This window comes from Gymnodraco acuticeps, unplaced genomic scaffold (assembly GCF_902827175.1).
Source record: "Gymnodraco acuticeps unplaced genomic scaffold, fGymAcu1.1, whole genome shotgun sequence".
Lineage (NCBI taxonomy): Eukaryota > Metazoa > Chordata > Actinopteri > Perciformes > Bathydraconidae > Gymnodraco > Gymnodraco acuticeps.
In genome coordinates this window covers 189,063-212,051 of record NW_022991941.1, presented here as the reverse complement: position 1 = coordinate 212,051, position 22,989 = coordinate 189,063, and the positions used below count along the sequence as shown (strand labels likewise).

Here is a 22,989-nt window from a genome sequence, read left to right as displayed (position 1 = left end):
CTGTTGGGAAATGTACAGCTTGTTGCAAACACATTTTCCATGATTGTAATGACTAAACATTTTCTTTCATTACAGTGCAAAAAAGGCCAACAGGATACAGTTTGTTTACAGTTTTAAACCACAGAAACACACATATATAAAAACGTATTCAATCAAAATGAAAATTGTGCATGATTTTAAACCAGAACCACATAAAACTGCTATTGCATTGTGTAATATCAAACCGATGAGTCTCAAAGTCTCTGTTGACGTCGCTGTAACAGATTTGTTAACAAGCAGGAACTGGAGTGGGTTTTACATCTTAGTGAGACGCAGGGTGTTGAGGCGGACCCCCAGAACCGTGGCCCCTGCAGCGTACTGGATCTCTCTGAGGACCCCCGTCCACTTCCTCTCCGTTTCATCAAACCTGAGAAGGACAGAAGACTTAAGGTAAAACTCAAGCACACCCTGAAAAACCCTAAAACAGTGCCATTGGAATGGTATTGTCTGACTTCCTGTTATTTCTTCTGCCAACGTGACGGTGAGGACCACTATGGATAAGTTAATAAATGTATGAATGAACGTATGATGTTGTGACCCACCTCCAGATGTCGTTCATCTCTTTGGGAAGGATCTCCTCGCTGTCCTCCAGAGGCATCATGGCGAAACCTCCGACAGCGTACAGCTGGCCGGCCAGAGACACCAGCATCAGAGAGCTGCGCTCCTGAGGGAACGCTACGAAGTCTGACCACCTGAACAATGTAAACACACACACACACACACACACACACACACACACACACACACACACACACACACACACACACACACACACACACACACACACACACACACACACACACACACACACTTAAAGGAGCAGTTCAATAGGGTGCACTGGGAAAATTACGATCATATTTCCTCTTCAAAGCTAAATTGAAAGGTTTCTCCCTGAGGAAAATAACTGATTTAAAATGAAATGGTGTTGTGAAAATGTAACTGCAGTTTAATTAACTAAAGGAAATGTGAACAATATCTCTTCATTCCCTCTTTCTGCAAAATGTTGCCTTGGGGCCAGAAACTGAATGTTGCTGCATCATTGATTGATTGATTGTCTGCCTTATTCTCAGATGTCGGGGCACTCACGTGTTGGTAGCGATGTCGTACACCTCCAAAGTGTCCGTCAGCCCTTCGTCGGTGACTCCTGTCCCCACATATATTTTATCCTTATGAACTGTGGCTCCGAATAAAGAGCGTGCAACCTTCATGGGTGCAAGCTCCTTCCATTCAAATCTCCTGGCGTCGTACGCACACATCTTCTTCAGACAGGTCCTTCTCACAAGAGACAAAGAACATCATGAAGAAAAAGTATTTGCACTAGCTACAGATGCTTTGATTGCACTTGATACTCACTTGCTGTCTCCCTTTCCTCCAATCACATAAACAACATCTTTGTGGGATACAGTCGCATGGCCATACACCGGCCAGGGAAGTGACTCCGATTCCCCCCATTTAAAAGATCTGTAGAATTATAAATACATTAGGATTCAGTCCAGAGAAAAGCAGATTTATTTACAGTAACTTGAACTCATACTCACTCTCTGTCGTAGACCAGCACTGAGTCCAGCGTGCACTCCGTCTCCTTCAGCTCCCTCCCTCCCAAAACAAAGATGAAATTCTCGGCCTCGGCCAGACCAAACAGGAAGCGGGGCGACGGGACAGGGGGCATCCCCAGCCAATCAGCACTGACCGGGTCATACTGAGGTCACAGGAGGTCAAACAATTGTGAATGGGGTTGTAGGTACGCCACATGTAGACAAACACTGCAGGTATGTGTACTCAGGCTGATACATAGTTGGTCCCTTTTTATTTCCCTGTATGTAGCTACATGTAAAAGGCTGGAAAACACATATTATTCAACTTTTTTCAAGCTACATAGAGTGAGATATTTAACCTAAAAATGCCAAAAAAAATTACATTGCACTTTATTATCAAAACAGATATATTTTTGTTTTCTTTCTTATATAGAAACGTTGAGAGTTTTGCCTTTGCAGTCCATTTACATGCACACAAATCTATATAACACAACCCCCAAAAAGTATAACGCCTCTAGGACATTGCTTCTAAAAGGTTTACCATACAAATATTTCTATTTTTTCAGCGGTACAGATGTTATATTATATAATAAAGAACAAAAAAAACACAAATGTTTAGTACTATCTCTTATCTCAAGTCCTTATTTCAGGGGTCATTACAAACCTGGAAAAGTTATGGAAAACAATATTTTTCCCAAAGTTTTGGAAAAGTAATGGGAATGTAACTATAATTAATATTTTATCTAATCGCCGAAATAGTAATACTATAACGATAATAATTACTGTATCGTATAGTAATGGATTTTTAACTGACGAGGTGTTTTGCTGGTGAGAGATTTGAGTTGCTTTAGCGTGGAGAAGCTAGTAAACCTATTTGATTTGTTTTAGATCGGCACAACATGTTTCAGACCTTATTTTCCTGTTCCATGTTCAAATAAACCATTTTCTGTGGTACCGCTGAGAAAGAGTCATTTCTTTGGTCATGGAAAATCATTGGTGAAAAAGTGTATGAACCCTGTTATTTAGAGCCTTCCCTACCTGTAGGAAAAAGGAGCACAGTGGATCTTCTTTGTTCTGCTCGTCGACGAATAATCCTCCCGCCACAAAGATCTGGTTCTCCTTGGTCACCAGGCTGATGTGGTTCTTGGGCACCTGTGTGGACAGAGATGCCAGGAAGCAGTCGTTCCCTGTGGGGTCGTACGCCACGGCCCCGGCTTCGTTCACCATGAGGATCAAGTTCCTGACAAACATGCCGAATCTCAGCGTGTCGTTCAGGATTCCCGGGAGAAGACCTTCCTCCTCCTCTTGTTCCTCATCCTCTCCTTCCGCTCCTCCGTTCTCCGTGCTTTTGTTTTTTTTAACTTCTGGCATTATCCCAGCGAGCGCATCTTTAACTACCTGGATCTTCTGCTGCAGCTCTGAGTTATTGGAGATCAGTTCGTTCTTCTCCACCTTCTCCTTCAGGTAATCCTGGCTGACCAGACGCAGGCGAATGCAGTCCAGCAGACCCGGCAGCTCTTTCTCTCTGCTCCCCGTGTCCCGACTCACCCAGTTCATCAGCGCCTCGAACACGGCCTCTTCGGTCTCTACGTTCAGATTATCGTTTGCTAGGATGGCGGCCAACTCGCTGGGGAGCAGCTGGAAGAACTCGTCGTCTCTGGAGATCAGCTGGAAGCGCTCGCAGGCGTAGTTTCGGGCAGAAAGCGCCAACCTGGGGCAGTCCAGCATCAGGCCGAGTCTGAACACAGCCAGGCAGTTGCTCAGGCTCAGGCGCTTCTGTAGGAAAGACACACAAACTGTGAAAATGGAAGGGATCTGGTACACGTTAGCCACGGCGAAGATGTCCTGGACGTTCTGCTCTGTCACGTTGATTTTGCAGGTGTACAGGTACTTGAGGACCAGCCCCATGACGCCCGGCTCCACGTCCTCCAACACGATCTCCTTCTTCTTGCTCTCCTCCAGGTCGGACAGGAAGATGGAGCGGAAGAAGGAGCTGCAGGCGCACAGCACCAGGCGGTGGCAGGGGAACTCTTTGTCTTTGATCTTCAGCACGCAGTCCACCAGCTTGTTGTTCTCCAGCAGTTCGAACAGGCCATCCTGCAGCAGCGTCTGCTGGTACATCCTGGGTTCATCCATGGGGTCTATGGGCAGAGCCATGGTTCCTGGCAGAAGAGCCTTTCAGGGGCTTCAAATCAAACAGAAGTGGGTCTTCTCTACAGCTGAGTTATAGTTGCTAGTCTGGATTCAGAGACACTGCGATCACCCTCACCAGCTGAACTCCGACACTCCCACCCAGCTGTCCTGACCCTTCAACTGAGCTCCATCTGGGAGCCTATTTATAGCCTGGGGCCTCAGTCTGGAGCTTCATTCTGGAGCATGAAATGCAATACCACACCAACAGTCCTCTTCCCTTCCTCTAAACTCCACCCTACCCACTCCCCAGGAACATCCACCCACTCTGACAGCTGACATGGTGCTTCATGGGAAATATATCCATCCTGAGTCATGGGTGTATCTGCAGTAAGTGGGTTAACAGGCGGCCCCCTGCAGACTCTGAGTCATTAAAGTCTATGACACAATTCTTTATTTATGTGACTTCACATTGTGATATGGATCTCAAGCTACAGTTTGTCCGAGCCATCTTTGCTATGGTGCGGAAAATAACACCAACATACACCGCTCTACTCAGCAGAACATCAATGTGTCGATTCAAAAAGTGCCTCACAGAAGGAGAATGTACTTTGCAGTATAAGAGCCAGGCTGTTTTATTGGGCGTTTCTTCAAAAATACAATTTATATTCATTGCAATGTTTTTTTTAAGATTGACTTTGACAGTAAATGATTATATACAAGCCCTCTAAAGTGGCCCTATTCGGCTTTTTGTGGATTATCCCTTTCCTGTAGTGTGTTATATAGGTTTTTGTGCATGTAAATGGTCGGTAAAGGCTCAAATTAGCATAGTATGTCCTCTTCAAGACGTAGTCAGGCTATTTAGTTACAAAAATGGGAAATCCCATTAAATATTAGTTTGTCTTTTATCACATGTCCTGGTCCAGTGATTCCTCACAGGTGTGAGCAAAGTGTTTTCCAGTGTGGAGGCGTCAGTCAAGCTGCCAGCTGCTGAGGTAACGCTTCAGAAATACTTGACAAACAAGACTTGACACTGACTCACGTGCTGCAAAAAGACTGTCCTCTCGTCATATTCAGAAAAAGAAACTAGCCACAAACATTTGTACAAACTTTATTTTTTGGGAGTAATGACAAAGGTTTCAGAAAAGTCAAATGTGATTATTGCATCTTTGGTGATTTTACACTTATTTAAATATATTAGACTGTATATTACATCATATTTGTGTGAATGCCTTTACATTTTCCTCTCTTTTAGGTATTAACACATGAGGGTAAACTGATATAGCAGAAACTGAGGGTTCATTCACAATTCAGGGTTTGAAATCTACACTGGCGATAACACTCTTTACTCTTCATAATACTATCAACATCTACTCTGCTTTCTCCTTGCTAGGATCTACGACAGGTTGAGCAGCGGGGGGTGCAGCTGCAGCGCTGGTGGGGGTGGAGGAGGAGGTCGTGGAGGTGTTAGTTGGAGGTGCAGCAGGAGGAAGAGGATCTGGATCATCGATGAGAGCCTGCCTCCTCTCCCTCTCCTTTATCACTTGAACCAGGCAGTAGGTGACAAACATGACGATGATGGTGGTGAAAGGGAAACCTGGGAATGCAAGGAAGAGGCTTTAAGATCTCATACTGGCTTTAAATCCCATAATATTCACTCTTCTGGCAACATTTTAGAAGCACAATTAGTAAGCGTTGTGTCGATGCGTTCCTTATATCAAGTAGACAATAATAAATAAGTGGCCTTAAGGGACAACAACTCCAGCTGCCTCGCCCATAGACACCCATGGTAAATGTTCTGAATGTGACCATTGTTGCTAGGCAGATTAGGGATAGACACAGACTTTTAATCAAACTGAAATGAAATAAATAAATCACCTTTGAGAAGCAGCCTCTTGGCGACCAGCTTGGCAAAGTCCAAACTGTTTAAAGCCAGGATGTTGTACAGCACGATGCTCCAGAAGTTGAACGTGTTGAAGACGGCTCTGATGCGGCGGGACGTTGCTTCTGACATTCCGATCTGTAAGTAAAACATCATTCGTTTAAAAGTGTCAGAATTAAAATAAGGATTATTATGTTGGCTTTCAGTAGAAGTAAATATTCTTGTGTAAATGTATTGCCCTCAAGCTTCTCAGGTTCTTGACACTCAGACAAACCTCTAGAGAAGCGAAAGGCTCCATGGCGAAGAATTTGGCGGTCCACAGTTCGAAGTTGAGGCCGAAGCAGTTGAAGAAAGCCCAGACCAGCACCACCTCGCAGGGTCCGAGCCACAGGATGGTGACCCCGAAGGTGCAAAGTGAAGCCACCAACTCCTCCACCACGTTCTCATGTTTCCCTCCCAGGTGATCGTACACATACCTGCAGACAATCAGGCGGCAACAATGAAACACATGGGCACATACTACAGTTTAAAAAAGCAGAAAGGAAATATGAGCTGAAAGAAAATGCTCCGTTTTTGTTTAAAACACACATTTAAGCTCACACACACTATTTTATGAACATATAGGTTCACCTGCTGAATGAAAAACAGAACAAAGAAAGTGAAAACCATGAAGCAGACTCAGGCAGTAGAAGTATAGATTCACTCTTAAAGTATTTCCCTACAGAACAGAACAGCTCACAGAGAAGAGATAACATCTGATCCTTTACAACAGTGGTTCCCAAACCTTTTCTGTCGGGCCCCCCCAACACAAGTCAGGCTCAGTGGCGGCGCCAGAGATTTATTTTGGGGGTGCTGTGGGGTAGCTTGACGTTTCATAGAGGGTGCTCAAACATTTAGGGTTTCCCTTTAATGTCCCGGTCGCTACAGTGGAATGTTCTACTGCAACAATCCCCACGCAAATACACAATGTGACAGTTACAATGAAGGCTCGAGGCATATAGGTGTAAGCAGGGGTAAGGTGCTATTTTTATATGTGGACCTCACATAGGGGGGTCCGGGGGCATGCTCCCCCGGGAAGATTTATTTTTAAATATTGAAGTTAAAAGCATCAATCTGGTGCACTTTGAGAGCAACATGAAGAGACCTATGGAAACATCTCTCAACACCCATTTGAAACAGAACTGGAAACAGATTTACTTTTTCTTTATGGATATTTTGCAAATCACTCCCCTTTTAAACTTTATTCTTTTTTTACTGTCATATAGTATTTCATACCTGTTTTTCATTTATTCTCTTATTTTTTTATAACTTTAATGATCATATAAACGTGTGCCTCGGAAATAATTGTTTACATTAATGGTGACCAAAACGTTTGAGACCCACTGAGGGAACACTGAGAGAGTCATTTAGCTCACTGAGTCTCTCAGTCTGACAGGAGAGGACTCTCCTCCACTCTGTTGTTGAAAAAACTCCTTATATCTGTTAGCGTAGCTCGCTAGCACCAGAAGCTAACAACAACGATCTCCGGTACCGGTGCGCTCTCTCTCTCTCTCGCTCTCACACACACACACACACACACACACAGAGCCGAGCTTTAATGACACAGAGACCCAGACGTAATAGTACTGTATCATATTATTTTCGAATTAATAATTTTTCAAATTATGATTTTATTTATTTTTTAATAACCATTTTTCCTCCTGGTCTCTCGCGCCCCCCCTGGCATGCCTCTGCGCCCCACCCCACACTTTGGGAACCACTGCTTTACAACAAACAATATATGATGTTTTTAGGTTTTTACTAACACTGTAACCCTGCTATCCCCAATTTTATAAACGTAACAGTAAATGACTGATCTTACTTGCACAGCCACTCGTTGATCCCTCGGTCAAAATGTCTAAAAAGAAGAACAAACATATTTAGTTTGACAGATTCATACAGTATAATGATCCAAAAGTGTTTAAGCTGTGTACACTCACGTTTCAGAAAACATATAGAGCATAGTGATGCATTTTGGGGGCTTGGGAGGGTCCAGGTGATCCAGTCTGGACACCGTGTTGATGATCCCAAACATCACCGCCGCTTTCACCCAGTCATACACCAGGTTAAAGTAAGCCAGGCCCACTGGGAACAAGCACAGTGGACATGAGTTACCACACCACAGCATTTAAAGGTCACCTATTATGCAGAATCCACTTCTTCATGTCTCTTCTACATCAACATGTGTCCTCTCTTCTTCATGTCTCTTCTACATCAACATGTGTCCCCTCTTCTCCATGTCTCTTCTACATCAACATGTGTCCCCTCTTCTTCATGTCTCTTCTCAACATGTGTCCCCTCTTCTTCATGTCTCTTCTACATCAACATGTGTCCCCTCTTCTTCATGTCTCTTCTACATCAACATGTGTCCCCTCTTCTTCATGTCTCTTCTACATCAACATGTGTCCCCTCTTCTTCATGTCTCCTCTACATCAACATGTGTCCCCTCTTCTTCATGTCTCTTCTACATCAACATGTGTCCCCTCTTCTTCATGTCTCTTCTACATCAACATGTGTCCCCTCTTCTTCACGTCTCTTCTACATCAACATGTGTCCCCTCTTCTTCATGTCTCTTCTACATCAACATGTGTCCCCTCTTCTCCATGTCTCTTCTACATCAACATGTGTCCCCTCTGTGTAAAGAGACTCTGAAAGTTTCAGGAACAAAGATTCTCTCTCTTTTTGATCCATTTCTATAAAAACCTGTCTGAAAATGAGCTGATCAGATTTTGGCCACTTTATGATGTCATAAGGATGTTTTGTCTTGTGTAACCATTAGCCAATCAGCAACCAAGATAACCCCCCCCCCCCCTTATCACCTGAATCTCCTCCTAGAGAACCATTGAGTTCTTTGTAACCAAATCTCTCTCAGAGGGGCGTGGGGAGGGGCTCCTTATTTTCATCTAAAGTAACAGACAGAGAATCAGCACTTTGGAAACAGGGCTGAAACAGAGGGGATTCTGGGTAATGCTGCAATGATCTGTTTGGTGTTTCAGCCAATCAGAGACAGGTTCTGGATATATCTGAGACCTGGTATATGTTGGTTAAAAACAGTATAATAGGGGACCTTTAATGTAAGTATTTTGGGGTTTAGCACAGACCTAGCGCCCAGTCGGAGGAGTGCTTCAGCAGCTTCAGGTCGTTGGGGATGGTCAGGATGTACATGAAGTGGAAGAGGAGGTCCACCATGATGACGACCCCCAGGTGAGTGAGGCCGTGCAGACTGATGTTCCACAACCCCCACTCCTTCCTGCTCAGGTCCGACTTGTTGGCCTGCAGGGGGCAGCAGACGCTCAATAGACATATCTTTCAAGATTCAAGGCTTTTATTGTCGTGTGCACAGAGCTACAGTGTAGATATGTCAATGAAAATCTTAGGTCACAGACTCCTCCAACAGAGCAACACATTACAACCAGTAGCGTAGGCAGAAATGTACTTTAGGGTGGGCCTGTAAAAAAGAGGGTGGGCCAGATTTTTCTTCTGCACATCAGAAGCTAACAACATTCCCCGCCGGTACCGGTGGCAGATTACTTTTAGAATACTTTTGGAATACTTTCTTTTTCCATAACAGATGGGTATGTTTTGATGAAAAGGAGACACGTATTTTACTGTTTTAATGGCTTATCAAGAACTCAAACACAACATCTTGGTGTCATTCTGGACAGCTCTCTCATCTGCACCACACATAAAACACATCACCCGGACTGCATTCTTTTTACTGCCTTAAAACCTTTCCTTGGAATATGTTATGAATTGTAAGGTGTCCTTGGGTGCTTTGAAAGGCGCCCCTAAATAGAATGAATTATCATTATTTATTATCTGAAACAATGTAATAACTTTTAAAACTGTTTCCAGTCTCTTGCCCCAGGCATTCAGCAGCAGCAGGCCATTCACTTTGATTTCATCCCGTTATAAATGTCATCATTTCGACAATAAAGAAATACTACATAAACGTTATCTTGCACATTTTATCTAACCATCTCCGTTTCTAACTTTCAATATATTTTAAAAGAGATCTCTCTCATCTGCGTGCGGGGGCGGGGCCTCACAGACACGCTGCATCTCTCTCGCTCACAGACGTGCTGCAGCGCCGTGCAGTGTGCACACAGTTCTGCCGGTAATGAATACATTTTGTGGGGAGAGGGAGGCGGGGCTATTTCATCGTTATCAGAACATGATCGTATAGATCGCTGCTAGATGAGGGCAGTGGGGGCTCTTCTTGGAGTCTGGCTTTTTAAAAAAAACCAAAGTTCATTAGTGAACTTTGAGCCATCATTTATTTTGCAGGCAGCTCTCTGCCTCTCTCACGTTATTATGGTGCGTGCCGGAACCAACAATCAGTTTTTAACGTAAATCAGTTCGGTTCAGAGGATAAGGCACATACAACATTAATTAAACTCGATATTTGTATGAATTTCATTTTGAATTCTATATTCACAATGGGTGAATACATTTTTTTATAACAATAATTAAAAAAATTAAAAAAAATAATTTTTTTAAATCACACCGAAGCTTTCTCAGGGTGGGCCAATGAGTAAACTGGGTGGGCTTGGGCCCACCCTGGCCCTATGGTGGCTACGCCACTGATTACAACAGATCAAATAGTTGAAATACTTTATCAGTCTGTGCATTTCAATTTAGCTGTGTTTATATAGCACCATATACACCAAGGCTAATCCCTTGTATGTGTGAATTTATAGCAATAAACGTTGTGATTCTATGCACAGAAAATAGTTTTTTTAGAGCCTAATTTTGGCCTCAAGTGCCTAAAAACCTACTTACTTGAACATAAAACTTGTCAAAGGTCATGATGGGCCCGAAGTAGAAGAAGGGGAGGTAGAAGTTGTACTTGAGCAGCTCCAGGATGCTGTAGTTCCCATCTTTCCTCTCGCAGTTCTCCAGAGCAAAGCTCATACAGCGCATGATGGTGAACCCACATCCTCCGTAGAAGAAGATGTGGCGCAGATCAAAGTCCCCGTCCACAAAGCCTGCCTGCATGGGGTAGAAACAGCGCCAAGGCATGAACAAATCCTATTAATCTGAGTATGTACTTGTATACCGTCTATTGTCATCATTATTTTGTTGTATGTATTTATTTTGGTCTATTCCTTATTTTATTTGTACTTGTATTTACATATATTTAATTTTTATGACCATTTATTTATTTATCTTTCTGTCGTATGTTTGTCTATTCATTGGGGAACGTGGAGGGGGTGGAGTTTGCAACTTTTTGTCATAAATGGAAAAAAAAATCCTATTAATTTCATCCTTTTTGTCATGTAACTCAGAAACGATTGTACGTACATTGAATCTTGAATGAACATGGCTCTTAGTATTGAAAAATAACAATATGTTGTACACATGATGTGCATGAATAATGCATAATGTCTGTTTGGATAACAGTTAGTTTCCTGTGTATTGGCAGCTGTTTACCTGCCAGGACACGAAGGGTTCACACTTGAAGGTGGCGAGCGTGCAGAGGCCGGTGACGAAGCACAGCCAGCGGATCTTCACCAAGGACACGCTGTAGAGCAGGATGCAGTGTGACAGGATCAGGGTGACGTAGGTCCAGCCCAGACTGGTCCACACGGCCAGCATCCCGTACACCATGTACACCAGGGACCTGTGCTGTGGGTCACATGGAGCGCCGCCACCAGGACATGTATGTTATTACAATCACTCAAGTACTGACCTGAAGGGAACATTCGATACACTTGCATTTAACTCAGGGGGGTCCAAACCTTTTTCACAGAGGGCCACATACAGAAAAATAATGCAAATAAGTGATTGGGCTTTTAATAACAACTAAGATTAGTTTGAAAATGTTTCCAACTTTAATTGATTGAATGTATTTGAAAAGTGGGCACACATGAATACTGTGATATATATGTATACCTTTATATATACAGTCTATGATTTATACATATATATATTTAATTAGTACAATATATGACGAGCACAAGTTTGATTTGTGGGCCATATTTCATTATACTATTTGAATTAGCTCAGGGCCGTATCAAAATGGGCCGCGGGCCGTAGTTTGGACACCCCTGATTTAATTGAATATTTCCATTTTTTGCAACTCAATCAGTGGATTATTTTGTCACCTTTGGAGCCAACATGGAGCAGATCTTAGCGAAGAGCACATGACCGGCGAGAGCAAACAGGATGTGCTCTCTGAATGTGGAGAACCACATCACCCACTCCAAATCAGCTGAGTCCTGCAGATCCATGAAGACATACATTAGAAACATTCTTACATCGATGACTTATATCTGCATCAAATATGACTGTTTTCTCACCCTTTTCCTCCCAAAGTAGTACCATCCTGGCTTCACGCTGGGTTTGAACGCCTTTCTGTTTGCACCGGCTGACAAAGAAGAGGTAAGAAAACATGTATTGTGATTGTAAATAAATACAGAGATATATTTAAAGCTTCCTTGTCCTTTGAATGCAGATGTGCAACTTGTGTTCCATGACAGTGACGCTCCTAATAAACACAGGACTAACACAGGATCTATTTTCTTCTTGTGGTATTCACACTGAAACCTGATCTCCTCTGCAGGGTCTGCATAGCTCCAGCTCCGCCCCCCCCACAGTGATGCTGCCTCTCTACTGTATGCACACTGCACATTGTGTTGTCGGTATGTAGCTGCACCACACAATGCTTAGGTTTGAACTCATGCCATCAGGTTCACAGTTTAGACTAGATTTTGGGGTTCAATGAGGCAAAGATTTCTTAAAGGGGCCTTATTCTGCTCATTTTCAGGTTCATATTAGTATCTAGTGCCTCTACTGTGAGCCTTTGAAGAGCCTTTACATGCACACACACTTATATAACACACTACAGGAGAGGATAAACCTCCAATAGCATAAAAGGGCCTCTTTAATCCATCATTTTCACATCTAAAAATGCAGCACATTGCATTGTGGTGCTAATCCTTTTGTGCTATAGGCCAGAAGACTTTAGTCGCAGCAGCAAAATTCACAGGTGTGGATAAACTCCGTTCACTCTGGGGTTCTTGTATTGTGCATGCTGGCTTACTGGAACACTTGAATAAAACAGAGCCATCATTAATGTCAGTAATAACCTCCTACAAAAGTAAAAATCTCTGCTTTGTATTGTGTTCATTTTTCAGGGCACTAATTATAGAAAATATCCAAATAATTGCATTTTCTCATTTCTAAACTAATCGATAAAGCATGCCATCTCACTGCAAGTTTGGTTGCACCTATTAAGATATAGATATGTACAGATTTAGCCTTTAGTACATAAACTCCATGTTTATAAGTACATGGTTTCTGGTGACATACTATAGCTTTTGCGCAGCAGGGGTCTAATCAGCTGTGTGTGTGTGTGTGTGTGTGTGTGTGTGTGTGTGTGTGTGTGTGTGTGTGTGTGTGTGTGTGTGTGTGTGTGTGTGTGTGTGTGTGTGTGTGTGTGTGTGTGTGTGTGTGTGTGTTTACTCATACTCACAGCTGGACACATCCAGGACCCAGCTGCCGGCCCACAGCGTGGCCAGGCAGAGCACCGTGTTGTAGAAGTAGATCTCATATTTAGGAAGAGCTGATTTGATCCCCATTGCTCCACGGACAGCAAGAGCTCTGGAAGCTCCTGCACCAAAAGGAGACCCGTCAATAAAGACCAGGTTTTACAGCACACATCCTTTGTAAACAGCTGGGGCTTAAACTAGAAAAGAAAAGAGCAACAATGCAACTTTCTCTTTTGCATCTGTAACTAAAAAGATATCCGCTGCTTGTCAATCATTCTGGATTTAGCGTGAATGTTCTTACAATTCAAAAAATAACAAATTACTTTTAAATCCTTTTCTATCATAAGTGCTGCACCAGCATTTTTACTGTAACAATTTCTACTTTGAAATGCTAACTATTTACCAACGATGGGGAAATATTCAGATCCTTTGCTGAATAAAAGTCACAATGCCCCTTTAAAAAGTAAAAGTCCTCCATTCACTGAAGTAAAAGTACATGATAATTAGCAACAAAGTATGAATGCAAAGTAAAAGTACTGTAACAGTACGTTGAATGGCCCAAGTCACTGTTGTGTTATTATATAATTGTATTGATGCTTTAACATGTAAGCGAAAGGTCAACTTGTATTCTGCTTTATATACAGTTTGATACTTCCTTGCAGTGGTTACAAGTACATTTACTAAAGTACTCTTTTTAAGTATAATTTTGAGGTACTGGAACTTTACCTAAGTGTTTTCATTTTACGCTACGAGTAAATAAACAGCTTGATTTACTTTACAGATTCATATTAATAGCTAAAACTAAATTACTGTAAATAAACATTGACAATTATAGGTTTAATATTAAGATGTATACTGTATATGATTCTGAGATGGAGTATTATACACAAGTACTTTTACTTTTTGTTCTTAAAGTTTTTTTTTATGCAAACACTTTCTTTCATTTGCTCAAGTCAGATTTTGATTGCAGGACTTTAACTTGTAACAGAGCATTTCTACGATTTGTTATTGCTACTCTTACTTCTGTCTGACAATGCATATAAACATTTGTGAGGTCAAAGTAACTGTAGCTGCAAAATAGATGGTGAAATGTAATAAAAAGTACCGTAATTCACTGTGAAATGTTGCAGTATAAAGAACGAGTACCGCTGATAATCACAATAATTTCACTTCAGTCAACAGTGGTGGGCAAATGTGCAACTTTCAGAAGATAAGAACTGAGACCCCAACAAAGTACAGCTGCTGGCTATTTTTAACCAAACAACTCCTTTCCAATCAACTTATTCATACTGTAACTTCTCCTGCATCAAAGCATTGCTTTTTGCTTTTCTAATGCTAATTCAACATTGTCTCTAATGGCTTCATATAACAGCACATATGTATTTATATTTGTAAATCTCTGTTCCTGTTTTCTCTTCACAATGCAGCTGAAATGCCACTCGGTCACGCTCTCAGTTCGTCCTCCGCAGCACCTGTTGTCACACTGACCTTGAACGCAGCAGTTGCAGTCCCGAAAGAGGAGGTGCAATAAAACCCCCACTTGTTTCCGATTATTTAGGAAAAAAATCCAGATTAAAATATCAAATTACAAAAACAAAAGCATCTAAGGAAACTTTTTGCATCTGCTCAGGCTTTGTCTGCCCCTCTGACTCCCTGAGAGGGAGCTGCCACTGGGTAAAGGTGACGTGATGTATTTATACTTTGACCACTGACACAGAGGGGGCGGAACAACACACTGAAGACACACAGTCTATTAGGGATTCTTGACATGTTTTACCTTCCTCTAATACTTTAAAGTACTTCTGTAAAGGATGCACCAAAGAGTAAATCCACTTTCTGCACGATAGCTCTGCAGAATAGTGTGTGAAAAATCCCAATTAGCATCATATTATATCACAAAAGAGCATCAATTAGCATGAATATGTTGTTGTAGCAATGAGGAAGTGTGCATCCTTTGACAATTTCAAACTAAAAGTCCCCTTGTCTCTTTTCTCTCGCCGCTATTTTCCACCTCCTGGGTTCCAGGTCTGTTTTGGGAGGTCTAAGCCTGCTGCAATTTTGAGCCGAAGCCAAACGTCCATCCATGCCTCTCTCATGTTCTACAATGGACTGTAACACAACTCTCAGTGGCGTCTAGTGGCAGCAACACAACTTACAATGCAGTGAGATGCACACAAAGCAACTCAAATAAAGAAAAGAGACATGAAGTACAGTATATAGTTTATTAAACGTATACAAAAGCTTTTAAAGAAACTTAACTCCACCTGGCTGTTTCTTACTTTCAAGGTATCAGTGCTGCTCATCATTTGGGAGTATATACTGTATGTCTGAGCAGAGCTATAACTGCAACTCCCAAAGAGAAAACACATTCCTAGGTATAAAATATAAAATGCATAAGCTTTGGTAATATGTGAAATCTTCTGTTGAGTCCCAGTCTGGCTACTCCTTCTTGCTGCTGGTCTCTTGTCCTTCAAAGATGGGGAACTTTTTCTCCACCTCGACCCAATTCAAGGTGCCGTTAGACAGATCTCGAACCATCGCTGGCAACTCAGCGACCTGTAATAGGGTTGTGTATATTAGAAACAAAACAAAAACAACAGCTGAATGTGATACTAAACACAGCTGTGGTTATTGTTGCAGTACCTCGGCCCTGATCTGCCTCATGGAGTCTCGGTCTCTCAGCGTGGCGGTTTGAGGCGTCTTGTTCACCGTGTCGAAGTCGATGGTGATGCCGAACGCCACCCCGATCTCGTCTGAGCGGGCGTAGCGTCTCCCGATGGATCCTGAAGAGTCGTCCACTTTGTAGGACACGTTGTTTTTAGTCATCGCGTCGGCTTAAAGGAGAGAGAAGAAGCAGAAATTAACAATCAGTTTGAGGGGACGATCAAGCCGAAAATGTTGAAACGGTAACATTTGGGTTGGATGAGAAAATTGACACCACTCAATCAAACCAAACAATTGTTAAATACTAAGCTATAGCCTGCTAGTTAGGTTAGTTTAGGATTTGATATAAAGTTACTGTCTGAAAAAACGATCCCAACTCTACATAACATTGTAATAAGTGAGCTTTAAAGTTGATGGTGGGTAGGTAGGCTAGCTGTTCCCCTACTTCCTGTCTTTATGGAAAGATACGCTAACCATACCATTCAGCTCTATATTGGAGACACAAACAAGTTACACTTCATAATGCTTTGAATCTGAGAGTTAGCATCACACTCACATAACTGCTGGACAAATGGCGTGAACTCCTGATTTTGGCTCAGAGGAAGGATGGAACATTTGTACGGAGCCACAGTGGCAGGGAAGCTGAAATACTGGAGAACAATAAGTCATTTTCAGTTCAAAGTTCACAGTAAAAACATTAAAACAAGCATGAGATTCTCACTAAGACGTACTTTCTTGTTTTACAGCGCTCTTACCGTCCTCTGTTCGTCGCCCTCCCTCTTGCGGAACGAGTGCTCGAAGATGGAGTACATGATCCTGCCGATGCCAAAGGACGGCTCGATTACATTGGGAACAATCTCCTCCACTGTGGGAAAACACAGACGGTTGATTTCCCACAAGAATCATTATCCTGCTCTTCAGCTCTGAAGGCGGGTCTCTTACCGTGCAGAGTCTTCTGGAACCGCTTCACACTGACCATGTCTTTGGTCACTTTGAATGTCCGTCCCTGTGTCTCAATGCTGAACTCTCTACGGACATAAAACACCACCAATTTAACAATATAAAAGACACAAAAGGACATTAATATATAGGTTCTTAAAGGCAGAATTTACCCTTTTTCCGTGAGGAGCTTCTCCTGGTCGGTGATGTAACATTCGTCACACCCGGCCAGGAACTCCAGAACCAGTTTCGCATCTTTCTTGTAGGAAGTTCCTATGGCTCCCTTATTGGGCTCAAACTGGACAACGTTTACCACTTTGTGCGAAGAAGTTAAGGCGTTAAACTGAGGAATCCAGCTTACAAGCGATCGAGCAAAGCAAGAGTAAGTAACTGAGGATATCAGTCATTCAAAGTAAAAAAAAAGATATTATGGTTGTAGGGTTGTTTTACTGGGAGAAGGAAAGGATATGGGTTCTTTCAGGGGCTTCTCGGCCACTAGAGGGACCTTCGTGGCTTTGGAGTGACACGTCAGATCGTAGCAGGCGCGATCAGCACATCCAACGATCTCAATCCAGCCCTGAGAGACACAAACAGACTCGATTTAACTTGTGTCCACTCGTTTTTTAACTCTATGCATGTTAACACCCAAGAAAATATTATTTACGTAGGATGTTTTGGACTCAGCGTCCCAGCAGTCGCAGGCGTAGTGAGCCATCTCGTTCTCCATGTGCTGACGGAAGCGCACTTTGTCTTTGGACAGCCCGGCTTTGATCAGATAGAGGTAGATCCTTCCAATGAAGTAACCCAACACTGAGTTGTTGATCACCCCCTGTAGCAGACACAGAGATATGGATATGGTCATTTGTCAGGGAACATCAGTAACTATATCCACAATGTCTAACACGTCAATTATGTGTGTCCCACCTGCTCCACAGCGTCCCCCAGCCTCGTGATCTGTGCAGACTGACCACTGGTCTGAGCCTTGGAAGAAAACAGCAGAATATCCAGGTCGGCAACGTTGGAGAATTTAGGGTGGTTCTTCTCGTTTGGATCCACAAAGTGCTCGATCTCAGCCATGGTGAACTCTCTGTGAGGAAGATTTAACGTCACTGTATTGTCAGTATATCTGCAGGTGAGTGATGAGGAAGCTTCTAGCTACCTGACACGGATGAGTCCAGAGCGAGGAGAGATCTCGTTCCTGAAGGAGTTTCCGATCTGAGCGGCACCGAAGGGAAGTTTTCCCTGGTTGAACTCCAGCAGACGCTTGAAGTTGAGGAACATTCCCTGAGCAGTTTCAGGCCTCAGATAGCTGCAGAGTCACGTCAAATCAATCACTCAACAATGACACAAATGCTACCCCAAAAAACAAATGATCCGCTGTATTGTGTTTATTTTTACCCCGTCATGTTCCCTCCTGGTCCGATGGACGTCTGGAACATCAGGTTGAAGGAGGTCGGAGGTGTGAGGTCATTTCCTGTGGACGGAGACTTCACGTTGTATTTCACAAAGAGGTCGGCCAGCTCCTGCTGAGTGTAGTTATCCATCTAGAACAGAAAGCAAAACCTCAGAGGGATATCTTCCCCAACCAGCAGATGTCAGTATAGAGACAGCATTGTGTGTGTGTGTGTGTGTGTGTGTGTGTGTGTGTGTGTGCGTGTGGTCTAGCATTACTATACTTGTGGGGACCTAAATCTGTTTACATAGTCACGTGTGGGGACTGGCTTCCCTTATGGGGACACATTGGAGGTCCCCATAAGGGGAATCATTAATTTTAGGGTGAAGACTTGGTTAGGGTAAGGGTTAGGGTAAGGGTAAGGGTAAGGGTTAGGCATGTGTTGGTTATGGTTAAGGTTAGGATAAGTCTCCAGGAAATGCATGTAAGTCAATGTAATGTCCCCTGAAGCGATGTATACATGGTGTGTGTGTGTGTGTGTGTGTGTGTGTGTGTGTGTGTGTGTGTGTGTGTGTGTGTGTGTGTGTCTTTTGAGTATTTGCAGGACAGTGTTGGGGTCCATGTTCATTTTACAAGCAACAGTGCATGTGTTTTGGGACGAAAATGGAGGTCTATGTCACCGAGGAAAAATAAGACTAGCCTTGGACACACGAAAAAACATTAGGACCATTCAATTAATTATAAACGTTGAATATAACCTGAATGTTTCTTAAGTTTAAGTAGTTTTCTTGTATGTCAAGCAGTGTCAGAGTAATGTGTGTGTGTGTGTGTGTGTCACCCACCTGAGTGATGACGTCCTCCAACTCGGCGACTTTCTCTGCAGAGCATTTCTCATCAGACATCAGTTGTTTTAAGTGAGCTGTGGGGAAACACATATCCTCATTTAGCAGCTGTCAGTGATTCAATTCAATGTTCGCATTTGTATAAGTAAATATGCATTTTTTGTCAAACAAGCCTTAAGTAATATTATTTTTGTGACAAAAGGCCTGCTTTTCATACAAACAAGTACAGCCAAACAATGTAGGAAATACATCTCAAAGTTACTGAAATGTTTTTTTATCCGGACTGTATGTCTTTGTAATTAAAAGTCTAAGTAAGTCTGACATATATTAGATACTAAAGCCGCACATTTTCGTCTACTTGGTTTGCAGACATGAAAAACCAGTCGATCTGACACTTTCACTCGTGCTTTCCTCTACATACCATGGCCCTCGGGATATACAGGACAACCAAGTCAGACGAGTACAAACATGTCCTTATATTGGACGTTCAGAAAACCTAAGTCATTGTGCTTTTTGGGGATTAAACCTGACACCTTGTCATTAATGCATGGAAACAATGGAAAGCTTTATGGAGGACTGGACTAGGTGGAGCTCCTTTAAATCCGGTCACCTTTGAGCAGGTGATCGGCGCGGTAGCACTCTCCAGTCTTGGCGTCCTTCACCATGTAGTCTGCAAACTTATCCACGTGCCCCGACGTTCTTGAGGAGAAAATAATGCACATTTCTCAGTCAATTCGAATAGAAGACGTTGTTTATGTTCTGGGGTTTGTTGTCACCTACTTGAGGACGGGCTCGGGGGTGAGCATGGTGCAGTCGATCTCCAGGATCTGCTCCTCCTGGATGAAGTGCTGCCTCCACACCTGCAGGATGTTGTTCTTCAGGGCGCAGCCGACAGGGCCGAAGTCATACAGGCCGCTCACACCTGGAGAAGATGTTAGTTAGTGTGTAGAATGCAATATTTGTGGTGATAACTTCCTGAAATGCAATGAAGTGGTTTCAGTTTTACCTCCATATATGGCAAAAGCCTGATCGTAGAAGAATCTCCTCTTTAAGGTGTCCTCCATCTTCACTCTGTCCACCGTGTCATCTTTGGGCTGCAAAGCTAGCTCCTACAGGAAATGATGAAAAAACAACAACAATCAGATCCCAGGATTACAGCTAAGTAAACATTCTTTGACTCAAACTGAAAGTGGAACCAAAAGGTGTCCGAGTACGCAGAAGCTGTGAGACTGATGCGATATCCTCTGAAGGATGTGACTGATGATTTGAAGGTCTCACTTTTGCTTCCAGAATCTTCTTCCGGGCTTTCAGTTCTGCAACAGCTTTGTTCAGCTCCTGCTCGTTGGCGCCTTTCGCCTTTAGCTCGTGCACCAAATCCCCCTGCAGGAATAAAAAGCACTTCATTTTTACACAAAACCTAGAAAAACACACATTTACCTTATCTGTAATTTTTCTTTCGGTTATTATATCTTAGGAATACTATATGTAGATTTGTATATTAAAAATGCATATATGTAAAAAGAAAAATGGTAAAAAAAGAGAGCTGTAATTGCTTGTTTATTAAAATCTATTTATGATCGTTGATAAATCCGCTTTAAATAGCCATCATCCCCAAATACCCCCTTTGACCACAGCAGCTACTCCTTCAATTCCAGTTTCACTTTGTGTTCATGCCATGAGACTCTGTATAACTTATGGACCCTGAAGAACATTCAATAATTGATTGTACTCTAACGGTATTTGTGTCATTGTGTAATGTTCCTTTTTAAATTGGTATTTTCACATTGATCTTATAAGATACGTTTGCTGTTTTCGCATTGTTTTACATTGCCAATTGTGTTTGACTTGTGAAGCCCTCTGAGACAACTAGGATTTTGGGCTATATAAATAATATAAAGTGCACATTATTTAATACACATTATTGTATTATCTGTTTGACTCTGATAGACATTGCATCTGTTTCTGTTACTGCTGTGTAAATGTAACCATTGAAGTGATTTCTTCATGTAAACTTATCATTTAATATTCAAAACTAGACTCATTTTTAAGCACATGCAAAACCTCTCCAATAGCTGTCAAAGCACAAGTCGCTGCATGCCAGTGTTTGCAGAATGTGTTATAGTGCAGGTGTGTCAGCTGCTCTCACCTGTTGCTTCACAGACTCCCTCAAAGGCGCCAGTACTTGCTCCATGTTCACACTTTTATATATTCGATGGTTGACTCGTTTGTAAGAAGCTCTCCTCCTGCAGCCAGCTGTGGATCTGCTCTGAACTCAAATCCTTTCACTTTGGTCTTCTTAAAGCTAGAGGGAAACGGGAGGCGCCTGTTTCTGTTCAGATGAGAGTGGAAACAAGGGCTTTGTGTTGCATCATCCAGGAGGAAACTTAACATTCTGCTGTGAAGAATAAGCAAGTTGCAAATTGGAGACATGTCCAACCTTTTAATGGAGGAAGAACCTTTATTTATATCTTTGATTCCTAACTTTGCGCATCTGGGATTAGCCGAAATAACACAATGGTGACACAGTCAGAATGCAGTTGGGTTGTTTATGGGTTGTGCGTAAAGACTGCATTGTGACGGCAACCTCTGGAAAACAGAATTCAATAAGGAAGTGCCAAACACTGCATTACTTATAATAACCAGCAGAGGGCTCTGTTTGTGTAGAAGTCTATTACAATAAATGACTCATTTCGTAGAAGTACTCAGATCTTTTACTTAAAGGGCCCATGTCATGCTTTTCCGGTTATTACCCGTCCCCTTGTGTGTAATGTAGCTTGTTCTGCATGTAAACGGTCTGCAGAGTCACAAACCCTCAAAGTACACCCTGTACCGAGTAAAACTCTAACACAGAACATACCTGTGCTGCCCCTGAACGCCTCGTTGGGCTCACAAGGGGGGCAGGAGCTCCAACAAGCCGTTTAGGACAGAGAGTGAATACACATACTATACAGAGATGCTGTATGAGAAACCAATGTGAGTTTGGAAAATTGCACAATATACATTTATTTTAGTATACCTCAGATCTTCTGCTTCCCTCAGCCTCACTGCACCCCCCTTCCGTTTAACCACCATGGGGTCTAGAGCCTTCAGCCGCTCTGCACCCCGCCTCTGGAACTCCCTCCCACCTGACATCCGCAACACTGACTCTCTCCCCATTTTCAAATCACGCCTCAAAACATATCTCTTCACACTCGCTTATCCACGCTGATCATTATCCATCACACATCCTCTGTTCTATTTATTTGATTTGTTACATTGTCTTGTTTATGTTTCTTATGCTGGTGTTAGGTATTGTGTATCTTGTTTTTTATGTGTTTGTACGGCGACCTTGAGAGCCTTGAAAGGCGCCTATATAAAATAAATGAATTATTATTAACAATGGAATTATGATTATGACATGAGACCTCAGCAGTTCTGTATTCAAAATGTTACTCAATTAAAAGTACAAAAGTATGGGCATGCAAATATAGTTAAAGTAGCCTACCAAAAGTAAAGTACTCATTGTGCAGATTGGTCATTAAAGTGTTCTCAAAGCTGGTAAAGGTGCAGCTAGTTTTAATGAGTTTGTATACTGCAGGGTAGCTTGTGAATTTACTCCATGGTGGAACGAAAGTCTGATTTAAGTGTTATAAATAGCGTTTATCTTTAATCTAGTCACTTGTGGAGTAAAAGTACACCATGTACCTTTGGTGTGGAGTAGAAATACAACATAACATGGAAATACTCAAGTACAGTAAATGTGTTTACATCATGTATGAGGGGTTTCAGTCTGGCTATAAGTATGGTTTTATTGTCTCGTGCTTTTACATTAGTTTCTTTTTGTCCTATCGGTTTTGTCTACATGTATTTATGCTGCTTTTTTATATATGTATTGATGTACAGCACTTTGGTCAACTCTGTTGTTTTTAAATGTGCTATAAATAAAGTTGGATTGGAAGTAAAGCACAAGTACCTCAACATTGTAAGTACAGTAATTGAGTTAATGTACATAGTTACTTAACACCACTGTCAACAGCATTTAATTATTTTCATA

General features: G+C 42.3%; 3 protein-coding genes across 4 annotated transcripts; all 3 read right to left on the bottom strand.

The window, feature by feature from the left end:
* Nucleotides 1-21: 21 nt before the first annotated feature.
* klhl40b (kelch-like family member 40b) lies at nucleotides 22-3,847 on the bottom strand. Its single transcript, XM_034200475.1, has 6 exons — nucleotides 2,613-3,847; nucleotides 1,578-1,738; nucleotides 1,393-1,500; nucleotides 1,126-1,311; nucleotides 582-731; nucleotides 22-406 (listed from the first exon to the last, which is right to left on the bottom strand). The coding sequence occupies exons 1-6, from the start codon at nucleotides 3,729-3,731 to the stop codon at nucleotides 295-297; spliced, it is 1,836 nt and encodes a 611-aa protein (XP_034056366.1). The 5' UTR covers nucleotides 3,732-3,847; the 3' UTR covers nucleotides 22-294.
* A 968-nt stretch (nucleotides 3,848-4,815) lies between these two features.
* On the bottom strand, nucleotides 4,816-14,783 carry hhatlb (hedgehog acyltransferase like, b). Of its 2 annotated transcripts, none has more exons than XM_034200462.1 (12): nucleotides 14,607-14,783; nucleotides 13,103-13,315; nucleotides 11,928-11,995; nucleotides 11,733-11,846; nucleotides 11,059-11,253; nucleotides 10,408-10,617; nucleotides 8,727-8,898; nucleotides 7,566-7,710; nucleotides 7,448-7,483; nucleotides 5,861-6,062; nucleotides 5,583-5,724; nucleotides 4,816-5,301 (listed from the first exon to the last, which is right to left on the bottom strand). In XM_034200462.1, the coding sequence occupies exons 2-12, from the start codon at nucleotides 13,206-13,208 to the stop codon at nucleotides 5,075-5,077; spliced, it is 1,617 nt and encodes a 538-aa protein (XP_034056353.1). In that variant the 5' UTR covers nucleotides 13,209-13,315; nucleotides 14,607-14,783; the 3' UTR covers nucleotides 4,816-5,074. The 2 variants fall into 2 exon arrangements, with proteins under 2 accessions (XP_034056353.1, XP_034056354.1); XM_034200463.1 differs by having other exon boundaries at nucleotides 13,103-13,240; nucleotides 14,607-14,772.
* A 538-nt stretch (nucleotides 14,784-15,321) lies between these two features.
* On the bottom strand, nucleotides 15,322-21,286 carry LOC117535846 (glycine--tRNA ligase-like). Its single transcript, XM_034200461.1, has 17 exons — nucleotides 21,103-21,286; nucleotides 20,235-20,336; nucleotides 19,963-20,065; nucleotides 19,737-19,878; nucleotides 19,567-19,655; nucleotides 18,957-19,033; nucleotides 18,120-18,265; nucleotides 17,881-18,030; nucleotides 17,646-17,808; nucleotides 17,386-17,550; nucleotides 17,191-17,298; nucleotides 16,895-17,040; nucleotides 16,725-16,810; nucleotides 16,538-16,647; nucleotides 16,339-16,432; nucleotides 15,762-15,952; nucleotides 15,322-15,674 (listed from the first exon to the last, which is right to left on the bottom strand). The coding sequence occupies exons 1-17, from the start codon at nucleotides 21,145-21,147 to the stop codon at nucleotides 15,558-15,560; spliced, it is 2,034 nt and encodes a 677-aa protein (XP_034056352.1). The 5' UTR covers nucleotides 21,148-21,286; the 3' UTR covers nucleotides 15,322-15,557.
* Nucleotides 21,287-22,989: the final 1,703 nt, after the last annotated feature.